The sequence below is a fragment of the Schistosoma haematobium genome, chromosome ZW (assembly GCF_000699445.3).
Source record: "Schistosoma haematobium chromosome ZW, whole genome shotgun sequence".
In the NCBI taxonomy this organism is placed as follows: Eukaryota; Metazoa; Platyhelminthes; class Trematoda; order Strigeidida; family Schistosomatidae; genus Schistosoma; species Schistosoma haematobium.
Genome location: NC_067195.1, coordinates 7,997,032 through 8,013,851, shown reverse-complemented (window position 1 = coordinate 8,013,851; position 16,820 = coordinate 7,997,032). Strand labels below are relative to the sequence as shown.

The following is a 16,820-nucleotide window of genomic DNA, read 5'->3' as shown; positions in this document are numbered from 1 at the left end:
CATATGCCAATAAGAGACTGATCAATTTCAGTCGTAAACATCAATGGGAAGATTCAAGTAAAACAATAGAAAGTGAATAAAACTTCACCCCATTGCACAAGCAAGTGGCTATCGGGGCTCAGTAGCTAAGCGGATAACGCGATGGCATTTGAAGTGAATGGTACTGGGTTCGAGGCCCGGAGTAAACACCGACTCCGAGATGTAGGTACATCCAGCTGACGAGTCCGAAATAGTACGAAACGCCCGTCCTGGATTCCACTGCTAGCCACCATCCATCTTTGCTTATAATAAGTTAATGATTTACTTTTGTAGCAGGTGATATATTTAAATATATACGTACATCTATATGAATAAACGAAATAGTTTTCAGTTAGAACTAATGATTATATGAATACTATCTAGTGTGAATGTTTCACACGCAAGGTGAATTTTTATACTGGATAAGCCTTTGTCGTTAAATATATATAGTAAGCATAATTTGGGCTTATAACATGTAATAATCACTGAATTGTAAGAATGCTTTTGGAAGGTTACCTCACACTTTATGAATATTTTAAATGAATATATTCAATTCATGACACGCGGATAATTAATTTGGTTTGAAGAATCGGTACTATAATAGAGATGTTATCAACTGAAAAGAATATATTACAGCTGAATAAAATAAAATGTTACATAAATCTTAACAAGCTTTAGTAGAATGATAAAGTGATACGATGCCCACCGTATTTCATAGAGACTTATTCAGTTAACAGTGTCATTATATTGCATGGACTATGCACGCAAATGCTAACACAGTGACTGTATCCAATGCCACCAACTAGTAGATTGAGATTCCTTCTTTAAAGGATTTATGAGTACCGTCAATTCCTGTGATGTTTGTAAACCGGCAAGTTATTTTCTTCTGATTGTATTGACAAAAGGAAAAGCATTACAGAGTCTGTGCTTTGTCTCCCAGCTTGATGTTGTACACTGCGAAGTGACCAAAACTACCCATTCAGTCAACATTATGAAAACTATTGAAGAAACCTGGAAGTTTAGACTATTTGAACACACGCCAATGCATACTGCAGACCTACCGTGCGATGATTCGCTTTCATAATGTTCCGTAGGCACGATCGGTTATTACCATGGGTTTTGTTCGTGAATAACGCGTAGTAAATCATGGTTATGAGTGACTGACTGACCATCTTGTTACAGTGATCAACCCATCCTAGCTAGTAAGTGGACATTCTCAAGATCATGTTAGCGTCGATCAAAGGTCGTCCAAAAATTGTAGTTTCACCAATGTAGTTCCAATAGCGACAATCTTAATCTGTTTATACCAGCATTTTAATATCACAGTTAGTTCATCAAAAGTCATTCACTTTTATCGCCTATTGGTATATGTGCATCCTGTACGGATTGCTTCGATATTACTTCAAGTCACAAGCATTCTAAGCTTGGATGGATGATGGCTAGTGGTGGAATCCAGTTTGATGCACGTTTCTTCCTATTTGGGACAGATCAGCTGGATATACCTGCATCCGAGAGTTCACGTTCACTCCGGGACTGATCGATTTCAGTCTTGAACATCAATGGGAAGTTTCAAACAAATAATACAAAATAAATTTATACTTCATGCCATTGCAGAAACAAGTGGTTATCAGGAATCAGTAGCAAATTGGTTAACGACATGGCGAACGGTGCTGAGTTCGAATCCCTGAGTCAACATCAACTTTCGGATGCAGGTACATCCAGCTAACCAGTGACAAATAGGACGAAACACACATCAAACTGGATCTAACTGCTAGCCACCATCCACCGTTTTTATCTTTAATTTATACAAACTTAAATGTGAAGCTTTTATTAAGATGCCCAAAGATTAAGTCTAAAAGTTAATTTCCTCCAATGCCTATAAAATTTTATCATATTTCAATTGATGTTCTTAACCTGCACATAAACATTTTAGATGAGACTATATTTATGGACAACCTGTGAGCGACGGTAGAGTAACCTTGAGAGTGTCCACCTAATAACTAGGACCAAATGAGGGTTGTAAACCAGTGTGATGAATTAGAACTATGATTTACAGTTGATGGTTAAGGCAAGGAGTTAGATTTACGGTTTTCATCACGAACTAACATAAGCTAAAATGCCAAAACTCCACTCATTCAAATGGATGAGTGAATTTCACGCCAAAATCCGAGCCTTTTTACCTTGTATCTGATTGGTTCGTCCATAAATAATTATAGTCTCGCCTGATTGGACTGTATATACATGGAACCAATTATTATAATAAGTGCATTGGTTTTATGTGGTATAATGTAATGGGAAAGTTTGGAGAACACCTATTATCGGTTATTTAATTACATAGTATACACAGGTCAGAAGACTTCTTTATGTTTCACCGCATCGATTTCAGTGTTTTATAACAGACATAATATCAACTACAACTCAATATTCAGGTAACAATCCATGCGCTCAGCTAACCTTGTGTATGTTATGGTTATTGATATTAGATAACATCGAATAGCTTAGTTGGAGTGAGTCATGGATTTTTAACATTATGGTCCAAACTTTAGAATAGTAATTGGTGTGTACAGGGGAACAAGAAGCCCTGACAAACTACGAAAGCAATTTTTCGGGACGTTATTTCATTTTATGCAAAGCTTGTAAAACACTAACATTTATTTTTGTCCCTAATCTATTCTACGTTACATAAGCTTTCGTTTGATGTGTGATTCATTGCCATACCCTTATCTGTTCCGAAGCAATAGTAATTTAAACATATTTTGCACCCTATTTTCTACTCTAATTCCCAGCTTTGGACATAGTTGTATTTTTCCTAATTATTGTACGTTGTGGTTGGGTTAGTCACCTATTTATTCATGTACCTTTTTACACTAATCTGAAATCAGGATATCGAGAGTAGATCGAGTAGTGTTCCAGTTGACTTGTTACTATAACATTCAATATTGACATTTGGTAATAAACAATAATTAATCAATGCTATCTGTCATATTATTGGCGTAGAATGAAAAACCTTAAACAATGTTCCAATAAGCCTATAGTAAATTAGGAGTACATTGTAGCGAAGCTTGAAATGAAACAAATTTAACTTGTTAAATTTATTACTTAACATACTCTCATCATGCTTTTATCTATCATCTTTTGTATCTATACTGAACTATCCCATGAGGGTTTGACGTGGTTGGCATTTACATTATGATTGCGCAACGTGATAAATGGACTCTTAGAATTAAAGCCATTTGCTTCATACTCATTGCCCTTTTCATCATATGGTTGATCAACATCTCACTAAGTTTACTCTATCATGGTATATACAATGAAAGTTACACATTCTTATCAGAGAACATGGAACTGATTGATGGGAATATATTTGCTTCAAACTCTTCAGAGTTCAACCTGGCTATGAAATTGCACAAAATGTATTCTACTATTAATGAAACTTCCATTCAAAATCACCCTCTGAGATTTGATGTAGAAGAAAACAGACTGAAGAGATTATATGACTCATTAAGTAAAAATAATTCAGTAAGTTGACCATTGAAATAAAAAAGTAGAACTTTGTTTTGGCTCTAAATAGATAGGTACTATTTCTATTTATTCAGCTTTTTGAATATACTGTTGTATTTGAGATGATGAAAAGATTTGTAGCTCAGGTGAATGATTTGGGTGGAGTTTTGTTCTCTGAGCTGGATGATTTGGTTACAGAGCTTTCATTGTTCTTCTGAACAATATCATCAGTACAAATTTCAGGTATAAGTGGAGTGTTCGAATTTCTCTACATATGACTCACAGCTTATCCTGTCGAACTCGATGTTGATTGATTGTCATTGACCCTTATCCTGTCATTGCCTACTTCTTTAATTTGGTTTTATCTGCCATTAATTTGATTCTTGATCCTATATTTGTCCATGATTATTCTAATTGGTCGATAGTTTTGATAGATTTCAATGTGTTTGTTGATTGCTGCTTGAACTGAGTGTCAAGCTTCTAAAAACTCTCTGGTACTTTTAGAATTCTCTCTCCAATATCTCAACGTTTTCCAGTCGAATGTGTGTCCACAGTTGTTCAAGTTCATTGTTGTAACCGAGAATATGTCATGGAATTCGTTATTTTGCTTTTTATTTTCACTAAGTCTTGGATGCATTCTGCTGAGACGAATGCAAATGATCTCGACATAGTTCAGAAGATTTCTTTTAACCGGGTTGGTGTATATGGAAGATCCACATAAGAGAGTTGGAAGACCCTGATTACAAACCGAGTGTGGCTCCCTAAGCAAAACACCTGCCTCGGTTTGGGCATCCGGGAAGTATCATAACCCACACACAAATCAAGTGACTCGTGTGGTGCAAATGTATTCGTCGCCCCATTGCACCAATATTTATGTTCGAATAAATAAAATATAGACTTCAGTATGACGTTTATTCAAGATACGATATTCTTGCATTAAATTGACGTAACCTATTTTCAGCATGACATGCAATGTGCGACTTTGTTATAATTACATATATGTGACTTTTTTACTAACTTATGTTCAAATATCTGTGCAAATCAATATATAAATGAGTTCATTTTCTATTCGAGTTGTCGTCGTGTTTTAGAGTTAGTAAATCTTTGCTTGTATCAGCCTTCCGTGTTCTTACTTTTTCGTCGTGGAAATTGTAGTGGTTCCTTCTTTTGAGTATAAGTAATAACTGATGCGGATATGACAAGTGGTGACGGTGATTTCGGATAACAAACAGCCATAACAATTGAACTATCTAGTTCCAGTTATAACTCAGTCAACTCTATTTGCCCTCAAATTTTGTTTTTGGTTATAAATAAACTTTCGCTCTTTATTAAATCATGTTTACAATAAATGCTGCAGTTACAAAATGTAAGAAATAAAATCAATGCTTCAATTTGATGAAGATGTGGTTATTAAATCCCGTTTAACGCTTATCAATATACTGAAGGAATACATGCTCAAACAATTAAATCCGGAATCCAACTCAAAAATTATAGATCTATTTAACGAGAAAACTGATACATTTACTACAGCAATAAGAAACCATTTTGTGTTAGAAGAGATCAACAAATTCTTTAATAAGATAAACTCCACCCAATGTTCAAATGTTCTTTTATCAGGTTCCACACATTCTAAGTATCTAATCACATCAAATGAAATCGAAAATCATTATGGCACAAATGTTTCAAATGAATCAATTTCTGGTCAAATTTCTTATGATGTTATATGGGATGCTGATGATCGTAATGATTCATTAATTTCTAATGAATCTAATGATATCATATTTTACGTTGCTTGTTCTCACAATGTATTTGTTTCTAATAAAGATATTGTCTAATGCGAAATAAGGATCTAACACTGATATATAAAAATGTTTATTAAAAAAACAATGAGATTAAATGATAATGGTCTTTATAGGTTTACTATGTAACTCCATTTTGGAGTATTTTACAGCGATCTCTCTCTTCTATGCAAACTGAGACTACCTACCGAACTACTGAAACCCTCAAGTTGATTAACAGCGGTTTCATCTCTTGATTGTACCACTCCATCTAGAATTATCAATAAGCTACCATTTCTATTCCAATTGTTCAACGTCACAATTCAAGATATCTTAACATAATTTGGGGAAAATACGTAATTATCAGTCAGCTACACCGTTGCTGCTACCTTGATATGGTGGTCGAGCTTGCTTATCTTGATGAACCAACCTAGCTTTCTGTGGTATGGATCAAATTACATTTGAAAATGGACAATATTTTACACATAATAACAATTCTGATATTTTTCATGAACACAATTTCATATGGAATGATTATGGAGCAACATAATGCTGTACACTATTCACAAATGATTGTAATATGGTGATGGAGGCACCAAGTAGATTATTTATTTAAACACATAAGCATTGGTACAAGGAGGCACCAAGTAGATATGCGCCACGTAAATCATTCAAATTTTGTGAGGGCTGTGATACTGGCCGGATGCCCAAACCGAAGCAGGTGGTTTTCTTAGGGGCCACACCTCGAGCCTTTGACCTAAAGGTCTGACCCACAAGGTAGTGGAGCATCGTGAGGAGATGGAGTCCCATGGTAGCCGGTGACCAACGATTGGTTCATACTCCATTTGTTCCTTCAGGATACTGGAGCCCATGTACACCATTGGGATGGAAAGATGGCGTGAAGCTGATGCACTTATTTTAACAAAAGATGAACAACCAAATGGAATTCGACCAAATGGACAATTATGGTTTAGTCTAACACATGAATCTTCTAAACATATATCATTGGCAAACACACTAGAAAATGAAGTGAGACATATTGTACAACTTATAATATAGAATAACTAACACGTAATCATAGTATAGTGATTCAGTTTATAGATAATGATTCTTAAAATAGTTTAATAACACTTCATTATTACAAATTAAACTAATAGTGGAAAACGTCAACAGCAGTTTGTATTAGTTTAATTTGTTTATAGAAATAGGAAAAGCTCTATTGAAAACTCTTTCATTGATCATCCAATATTCTTTTTGTATACACATTTATCTATTGACTTGTATACATTCTATGATGGTTTATATTATTCCATTGATTTACAATGAATGTTTCAATAATCTGATAAAGAAATATGAAATTGACAACAGATCTATTCAGGAAATTAAGATCTACTACATATATTGTTATGAAAGTTATCAGTGTGAACAAGATATAATGGCGTTCACTCATACCAATGCATCCCATCCCTTATTAGGCGCCATGATTAAGTACCATTAAGCAAATTCAAATGAATTAACTCTTAACTTTGAGTTATCCAATTAGTTTCAATTACTGAATGAAATGTCTTCAAGCCAAGAATATCAACATGTTAATATGATTGTTGCTTGAATTTAATTAGACAATTACTAAGAGTATAACTGAAAGAGTCACTAATTCATGTTGACTTCAGTCATAATCATTAATGTATCAGGCGAATATATAGAATATCAGCAAAATAATTTCTAATCAACACTACTTACGTTATATTCCAGTGAAGATTGAATTACGGGTAACTTCAGAGGACTATTAATAGACTAACATTCCATAAATATTCTTATTATATAATTATTCAATAATTAGATTATGTCTATTTATATTCTTCTTGTTATAAGCTTTAATTTGACCCATAGACTATTACTATACGATTTATCATTCTTGAGTTATGGCCTGTCTATTAATTACTATCTGCCTCATTTTCTTCTAGAAAGTGTTAGGGAATTGTATCAGCCAGATCATTCTTTTACATCGGTGTGTAATCTGTACTAATTTTCAGAATACAATATTATTATTATTATTATTATTATTATTACTATTATTTAATACGTATGGCATTAGGCACTTTCATTAAACATTGTTACTGATATTCAGGTTAACTTTACCATATCCTTTCGTTTGGATTCAACGATTTATTCACCATACGGTTACTATGAACCGTATTTAAAGTACCATGGACCAAAAACAAGATATCCGCTGCCTTCTCGAAATTTTGCTGCTGGCAAATCGAAAAAATAGCATGATTTGTGAGTAACTGTGCAGCTAAAAGTCCTAGACTACAATATGCTGAGGAACTTTCAAAATATATCCCGGTAAGTGTTTTGAAATTTAGCTTGGAATAACTCGAACGTTCTAGTTTGTTTATTGAAAGATGTAGATCCATTTAGTTTCGTAAACAATCATGATTTATTGACACAGACAGTGAATTTTTGAGAAGTGAATTCAAAATGATAAAAGGATAACGAATAGACACAGTGCATTCAAACACATGCGAAATGAAAATGCGCTAGTCAATTTTTGAATATTAGTTACTAAATATTGACTTAGAATAGTGGATGCGCACTGCTGAGGAGTCTCTTACCAGGAAGAAACGGCCGTCCAGTGCCTCTATGTCTTCCATGGTGGTCTAGGTTCAATTGACTGATGATTTCAACTCGTGAAATTTATAAAACCTCCACCAAACCACTTTTAAAAATATGAACAGTTTAGATATTAAGCGAACATTTCTGCTAATGAAAGTTATCATGAATAGACCCTCTATTTATTAAGATCAAAGAACTTATACATCAATGCCTTTGAATACCGGTTCAATGGTCTAGAGGCTGAGCGTTGATGCGTGGGGCCTTAGGTCTTGGGTTCGAGTCCCACATGCGGGATCGTGGACGCGAACTACTCACCAGTCCTATTACTTCCAGGTATTCAATGATGACCTAGCTTAGATTGACTCATGAATTCAACTGATGAAATTACTACAATCTCCATAAAACCTCCGTTCTAATAATATCAAAGGAATTTATACTTATTCAGTATAATAATAATAATAATAATAATAATAATAATAATAATAATAATAATAATAATAATAATAATAATAATAATAATAATGGTAAACTCAATAAGAAAGAATGAATATTTAAAGTCATAATATATAAAGAGTTCCATACAAGTGGGGTGTATAGTTGGGATGTATGTTCAATGTGTATATTTTTATTATTGATTATTCCGACCTATTATATAGGAAATCAAACTGGGCACATTTGAATACCATGGTGATTGACAATATAAACAAATCAAGGTCAAGGTAAATAGTTTATACGCGTGAAAAGAAGAAAACAACAATATCCACTTAATAATTTATTAACATTAAGAAATACATAAAGAATTGGTCAAGTAAAATAAACTAACGTATCAATTTCTAATTTATTTATATAACAAACATCATTATAAAAGGGAATCTTTCAATTTTATTCTCTGTTTGTATCATGATTATAGGTAAATTTTAAAATAAATTAATACTGATAATTATCATGTGCTCATTAGAGACTAGGTTCGCAAGGGAATTCTCGGAGTTTTAGTGAGAAGCCATGACCAGTGGAGCCAATCGTTGTTGGGTAGAGACAGGTATCTACTTCAGTGAAATGGATGATTGTCGCGAAATTTCGAGGATTGGTTGAGACTAGACATTAACACCATTGGATGCCGGCTCAGTGGTTCAGTAGGTTAAGCGTTCGCGCGTGAAACTGAAAGCCTTGGGTTCGAACCTCCCGAGCGGGATCGTGGATGCACATTGTTGAGGAGTTCCACAATAGAACGAAATGGCAGTTCAGTGCTTCCATGTTTTTAATGGTGGTCTAACATCATTCAGTTCATGATGTTAATCAAAAACTTAATAATCTCCACAAGCCCTATACTGAAAATTAATATAAGTAAAGTAAACTAGCTAGTTGGAATCAGACTAGGCAATATAGAGTTTTCTTATTTTATGTAGATCAATCATCCATCTATTACAAAACGTTAATTTCATACACATAACACCGTTGATTATCTTAAAGAGAGAGCAAGAATGAGGATTTGTGCAGAACAATATGAATTCAATAATTGAACTCATGAGTCAAATGAAGCTAGACAACCAAGGAAAACCTGAAAGCACTGGACAGCCGAAATCGAGCAACACATCGACCATTGTGTTCAGTGAGTTACTTTCTCACAACACACTCGGTTGAACTTCATTGGTCACTGCTTGTCAGTGGAATTCCAGAAAATACCTGTTGAAGCCAGTCACTAGTATATTATGATGTAGTGAAGATTTCAATAGAGTTAATGAGGTCATTAAAAAATTGTTTGTTTCAGATAAATAAACAAAGTTTGAGAGCGAAAGTTTCAAAACATTATAATAGAGATTATAATTCGCAGTTAACAAACATTAGATGATTATGTAATGAAGCAACTGAAAATAGACTAATGGAAATAAAGAAAGATATGAATTGAGGAAAAATGACAATCATGTAACCAAACTTGAGAAAGAGTTGAAATAATGAATGATGCAATAAAAAAGGATGAAATTTTACCAGGCCAAAGAAAGGTTTTTTACTATTTCTTTTTGCATAGGTGGATCTAGTTTTAGACGTTTGATCGCTATCGTTGCGGTAAATTTCAGAAGATTGGAGTTTGGTCGTTTATTATTAATCACCTTGAATGACTTTAGTGTATCGACTTGATGTTCTCTATCAAGGAAACGTTTTGAGATGGCATCATTGAATGCTTTTAATCCATTTGACTTTGGACTTTTCGGATTATGTTCTTTGAATATGCAGTAGGCTCTTCTTCCTGTTCTACCAATGTACCCGCTTTGACAGATACATATAAATTTGTATACACAGTTGGTGGTAATATGAAAGGGATATCTATCGAACTTTGATTGTGTTAAAGAACATGTTACTTTGGACAAGACAATCAGTTTAGCTGTAGGATAAATTCTTGTCAATGAAGGTTTTAGTCTCAAACTGATTGACCCTGTGATATCATCACCTTTGTTTACTGTAGTTTCTTTGGGTTTTTATCTTCATGTTTAGCATATTTTTCAACAAGCTTCACTGGGTACCCGTTGTTGTTTAAACATCTACTCACATTCATTGGTTCCTTTTCTGATGTATCAGAATTACATAATAGTTTTTGGTCCTGTGAAATAATGTTTTAACAAGTGCTTTTTGTAACTGATTGGATCAAATGATCATTTATGATATTGTAGTTTACAACATATTGAATGATCTTAGTATAACTTTTGAATTATTTTATTTACAGGTTGATATATATGGTAAGTGTGGGACAAATGTATGTTCTAGGAATTTGATAAATGATCCTTTGTTACCTGATTGTTTTAAATTGATTTGTCAGAACTACAAATTTTATCTGAGTTTTGAAAATAGTTTATGCAGTTGGTATATCACTGAGAAACTTTATAAGAATGCATTGAAGTAAGTCAGTGATTAGATAAAGATGTGATAATTACAATAATAAAGTTTTATATAGTCTTCATATAATAAAATAATTAATTAAATAAAATAATGATACTCTTTCAGTACTGCTAATTCTTCGTGTATATTAAACTATCAATCAGGGTGTTATTACAGTGGATTATTATCAAGAAAAAGACAATATCCTTAAATAACTATGGTTGGATAATGAAGTATTGCTAATAATTAATTGTCAGATTAATTCGATGAGTAATTGTGTGTGTTGCTGGAACCAGGAACTATTAGACAGTTGATTGATGCTAATGTGAGACTTTTAAACAGTGTATATCCACGACCTCACTGCCATAGGTGATCGAACTCAGAACTATCATCTCGCTCCACGAGCGCTTAATCTTTAGAGTATTGTACTAGTATTTAACGGTCAACTTGTCTAATTTCAACCAACTCGTGATATTGCACAGTCATCTCTCATTATCTTCAGCAAGTAACCGGCTCAAACCAAATGTGGTTAAATTTCACTACAACTTAGGGAAATATCTCAATAGATTAGTCACTGATGAGTACATAATAATGCAATATAACAATATCACTGTTTGAAATTATAAATAAACATAAACTTTTTACTGTTAGGACATTTTATCATGCATTTTCCTCTAGCTAACTTACAAGTGATACTTGATTTCAGTATAACGATTCAGTAAAGAGATAATTGATTTAATCACAGAATCCATTTCTCTTGTGAGTTCATTTCAATAATTTTTACAAGTATGAGCTTGTGAAGATTGTTGAGTTATTTATTGAGATCATGAATCGATCAATGTTAGAATGCCACTGTAATCCAGGCAGCACTAGACAGTCGTTTCGTCCTAGTACGGAACTTTCCACGATTCCGCGCATGGGACTCGAACCCAGGAACTTCGGTCTCACGCGCGAACGTTTAACCTGCAAACCATTTAGCCGGTATCCAACTGTGTTGATGTCTAGCTTCAACCGATCCACGAAATTTATCATTAATAAACATGTTTCATTATAGAACAGAACAAAGTAGAATCACTTTTGTAAATGAATGGATGAAATAATGGGTGAAAACTGAGAAAAAATAAATAAACTATAAACTAAGTTTGTACCATAGAGAAGGATGTAACACATTGGTTTATACAAATAATTCAGGCTTCGAGTTATGACTACGTGAATCTCCTGTAATATGGAGTAGTTTTAATTGTAAAACTCCTGTCATCTCCAACTGGATGTTGTAAATGGTGTCAGAAGATGAAAATTCATGTCATATTTCTAATACACGTTACAAAATATACGATGTAATTGTTGCCTTTAGCTAACCTATAGTAATAGATACTTGGGTTCAACAAAGGACCTGATTATACGTTCGTACATTAAACAAATTATCCGCGACCTTCACTTCAATACGATATACAATATTACTTTGATCCATTTTTATCTGCTTCCTGACTATAGTTTGAAGTTCAGTATATCTAAAAGATCTGTGAAGAGAGACCCGAGGAGAATTTATTTTTAATGTCATCAAACGATATTCTTATGTATAAAATACTAACACAGGGTAAATGTGATGAAATATCATAGACGATTAGAGGAAATTATTTTTCAGTTCATCACTATTGAGCCGAAAGAACATTGTTGGCAGGCCTAATCGTATCTCCTTGTGTAAGATACTTATGTGACAACACTGATAAAATGTGATACTTTGAGTTTGTTTCATGAATCCTCAAATTTTATCGAATGTGATACCACTATTTCCTTCTGAAATTTCGACCACGTTACAAACATGAAGTGTAAGATAGTTCGCTTCAACTTCTACCTGCTCTTCAGGTTGAGCATTGGGTCTACGGTGTGATTGATAAAGCCATGTGTATCTGAAGTAATAATGTCCTATAACTGAAATCACCAATGGTTGTTACGAGATAATTTGATGTGCAGATAGTGAGAATTGATTTGGCATATATATCGTAAAGTGATTTGAAAGTCGTTTGACCAAAATTGAAGGTTCTGGTCTTGAAATTGAAGAAATTTTCTCGGAAATTCTGACTGAGTTCGAATTGGCAATGACTTCAATACTTTCCATAGACTTTGTTATGTATATATCGTTGACTTTGACCACACTACATTATTGCATGAACATTGGTCTCCATCCATAACTCATCATTCCCACTGTACTGTATTTCATTGTGATTCAATACCGCGTGAGTAGTGTCCACATTTTTAATTCATTAAAAAGTATTTCAATATTTTCTATCTAGAACATCAATAACTGCATGCATAATAAATTCCATTGATCTGTAGGAATTGATATTTTGACAGACAATTTTGATCCCTATGTTGCTGATATTGGAAAGGTTTCCAATGATTTGAGGAGCGAATCTTTGGTTGTGGAGATCGGTGAGTAAATTCCCGGATGACCGCAGTGAAACGATGTAGCGATGCGATGGCTTCTGAAAAGGCCACATTATTACTCACTAAAATACTAGTTGACTTTATATCAAAGATAATACCACTATTCAGAAGGACGGAATACTTAAAAAATAAGAACTGATGTGCTTAAGCCGTGGACCACTGAAACTTCAACCAATAACGATCGTATTGTCAGGCCGAATTTTCCGTCATCATATCACCTATAAGAGTGGTTTCATAGGAGGTGTACCAAATGATATCTGCAATTTAAACTGGTAGGTTTTAATAGCTTATTTTTCGGCTAGTTTGAGCAATAGGATTCAACACTTAACGGACAACCAGACTAGTGTGACCCTGTTGGTTTGCGTAATCTCCAGACCTTTTGAGGAAAAGGTTATATTTTTCATGATTGTTATGTGACATTATTTTTACCAAAGTGCTGATATCATGAATTCTATTTTCTACTGAATATGCAATTTGTTGTTGTTGAATAGACTGTAAATTGATGTTTAGATCAATGTCTGACGGATTATCATACTTTTTTATTCATTTCAAGAAATGATATACTTCCAATTGTGATGGGTGCATCGATAGAGGTATATGAAAGAGTCGCTCCTCCATACTCGTTCATTCACGTTGATCAATTCGAATCACCAGCTAAACTGGCAGACTATTTGAAGTATTTGGACAAGAACGATACTGCATATAATGAATATTTTGCATGGCATGGTCATGGAATCATACATGATTACGATGCCCAACCTCAATGTGCAATGTGTCCGCTAGGTCATATATCTCATGCATTTGGTCCATATTGGGTTCCTCGTGTGGCACGATGGTGGAATGATGGATGTAATGGTCGGAAATTGCGTTGGAATCTATGAATTGTGAATATTGACAATATTAACGCAGTTGCTTTCTACTTTGTTTGACTGTGTAACATACCCAAATCTTTTGCTTCCTCTCCATATTGACTTCGCTGCATGTTCTGTTTTACACTCGCTAGTAATCTTGAACTGAATCAACGTGTAAATAAAATAATTGGAAATTATCAAATCAAACCTTTGTAATTGATACCTGCTGAATGAACCTTCATTTATAGTTGATCCTGTAAATAAACTCTTTGAGTAATCGATCATTATTTCGTCTAGTTTTGTTTTAACTATTTAACAGTGAATAGTTTGAGAATTTTCAAAGTGAGTGATTCTGAAGCTAAAGGCGTAGAAGATTTGTAGCTCAGGTGGATGATTTTGATGGAGTTTTGTTCTCTGAGCTGAATGGTTTGATGTTGGAGCTTTGATCGTTCTTCTGGACGACATCATCAGTACAAACTCCAGATGGAAGTGAAGCGTTCGAGAACAAAACTCCGTCAAGAAGCTAAACGCTTACAAAATACGTTGAATAACTATGATTTTGGTGATGATCTCTTGAATTGAAAGCTATGTCTCTTACATCATGGTTCGATAATTATGTAACATTCTTTTTAGATGAACATTTATATTTGACATTTAATCAAGTACAATTGTTTAGGTTAAGATAATGAGTTTGCTGAGTGTGTGTTGATTCTCAAAATCCCACTTCCTACCATTTCATTAGATTGGATAATTGAGTCCCACAGACGTTAGTGAGGATATTTTAGCTACTCATTAGTAGTCTTTTACCTAAATGTTAAATATATTAGATTGAAGTCTATACACAGAATTGTCATTATTGTTTACTTAGTTGATTGTTTAATTTGTGCGAAACCAAATGAATTGACTGACTTTCCTCATGTAAGGAAACATTATTGTTAACCGACTTTAGATAGATCAGAAATTTGATCACCTTTGAATTCCAGATTCATTTTTTGAAAGGTAATTACCGGATTCCTTGTTCCGACTTCTTTTCATGTTATTCTCTATGAAACGATTTGGATAGTAGTTTTCAGTCTATGTTCTTTCCGGAAGTGCTATTATCCTTAATACTATCAAGAAATTGAAAATTATCATGAACAGAATATTTAGATACTTGTCCTCTAACAGATTCCAATTTTTCAGCCAGCTATTTTGGTGATTCAGTGGAAGGGCTAACTAGAATTATCCAAAATAGTTCTTCACGGTAACCGAGGTTTATATACTTTCTATAATTCAAATAAACGCCGAAGGATCGAGCTCACTAGACGTATGTTATGCCATAAGTCTGGGTTTATTATCCCTTTGTTCTTCAGATTTTTAATAACATTAGTTACCTGAGATATGTTTTTTCAATTTGTGCTGTTTTATCTTCTCATTATGGTTTGTAAAATTGGTAACATCCTCTTGAATTAACAGTATCTGGTTTGAAGAAAACTGGTTACAAAGGAATACCACAATAGATCCATTCTCAGTTTCACTTAAGATTGAGTCCTTATTTCTTGTCAGGATAGTTAGCTGATCTACATACTTTTCAATTGATGTCATTATGACTAAATTGTGTAGTGATGTATGCATGATAGCGATCAAGTACCATGGTTATGAAATGCTAGAATTCTTGTGATGTTGGATTTAAATCATCAGTTTCATTTACTGAATTTTCAAATTATATTTGCGTATGAAGTCTATTGATTTCAACAGGATTTGGGACTTAATGATAAGGCTTGCATTTGGATTGATGAAAGTGTGATTGAAGAATTATAAAATACATATTTACATCGGGTTTTCATGAAACTTTTTATTAACGTCTACTGGTTTAAGTGTTTGCAAGTATTTCAATTTAGCTATATGTGATTGTTTTTTAGTGATAAATAAATATAATCCTTTATCTTAGTGACGTCTCAGAGGTATGTTGCTTTCTCTTGAGATTTAATAGCAACCATACAATCAAGTGCATAAAGTTTAATGGTTTTAGCATTGAGATAAATATGACTTCGCCTTAGTGCCTTTCAGGAACGTTGAGAATACTCATTACTTTTGATACAACTTTCGAAGAAAAGTTGATGTCACATTTCACTAAGGTAAGTTTGACTATGTTACATTGAAAAAAATCTCACTGAGTTCCTTCATCATCATAGAATCATTGCATTTCTTCAATCGACATATAATACCTATTTAAACATTTACAACACAAAGGTCAACAAGGAGATCCCTCTTTAACAAATTTATAATCAAACTGTACAATTATGAATGCATATCTGAAAAGAAATTTTTTAAATATTAGATCCGTAAGGACATATGATTTTGATAGAGTTTTGTTCTCTGAGCTGAGTTTATTCTGATGATATCGTTCAGAAAAACGATAAAAGCTCCATGACGAAACCATCCTGCTCCACAAAAACACCCAATCTAATAATAAATATTATGTGCTTGCTAGTAGTGACCGGCTTCAAGAGGTATTTCCCGGAGTTCTAGTGAAAAGCCAGTGTATTTCAACCTTGTCTGTTGTGAAATGGTAACTCACTGAAGACAATGGTGGAAGTTCGCGCAATTTCCTAGATTCGTTGAAGTTAGATATTAGCACTGTTAGATGCCTAATCAGAGGTTAAGCGTTCGCGCGCGAGACCGATAGGCCCTGGGTTCGAATCTTGTGTGGCGTGATCTTGTATGCGCACTGCTGAGGAGTTCCATATTAGGACGA

The 16,820-nt window shown here is 33.8% G+C and overlaps 1 protein-coding gene across 1 annotated transcript; it reads left to right on the top strand.

Moving 5' to 3' along the window:
* Nucleotides 1-318: 318 nt before the first annotated feature.
* MS3_00001063 (uncharacterized protein) lies at nt 319-14,896 on the top strand. The gene is made up of 4 exons (XM_051208575.1): nt 319-3,537; nt 7,426-7,643; nt 10,633-10,805; nt 13,122-14,896. The coding sequence occupies exons 1-2, from the start codon at nt 3,208-3,210 to the stop codon at nt 7,567-7,569; spliced, it is 474 nt and encodes a 157-aa protein (XP_051070278.1). The 5' UTR covers nt 319-3,207; the 3' UTR covers nt 7,570-7,643; nt 10,633-10,805; nt 13,122-14,896.
* Nucleotides 14,897-16,820: the final 1,924 nt, after the last annotated feature.

Coding starts and splice junctions, on each gene's coding strand:
- MS3_00001063 (XM_051208575.1), top strand. CDS start 3,208: ATGATTGCGCAACGTGATAAATGGACTCTTAGAATTAAAGCCATTTGC. Junction 3,538..7,425: donor CATTAAGTAAAAATAATTCA/GTAAGTTGACCA, acceptor ACTGATATTCAG/GTTAACTTTACCATATCCTT.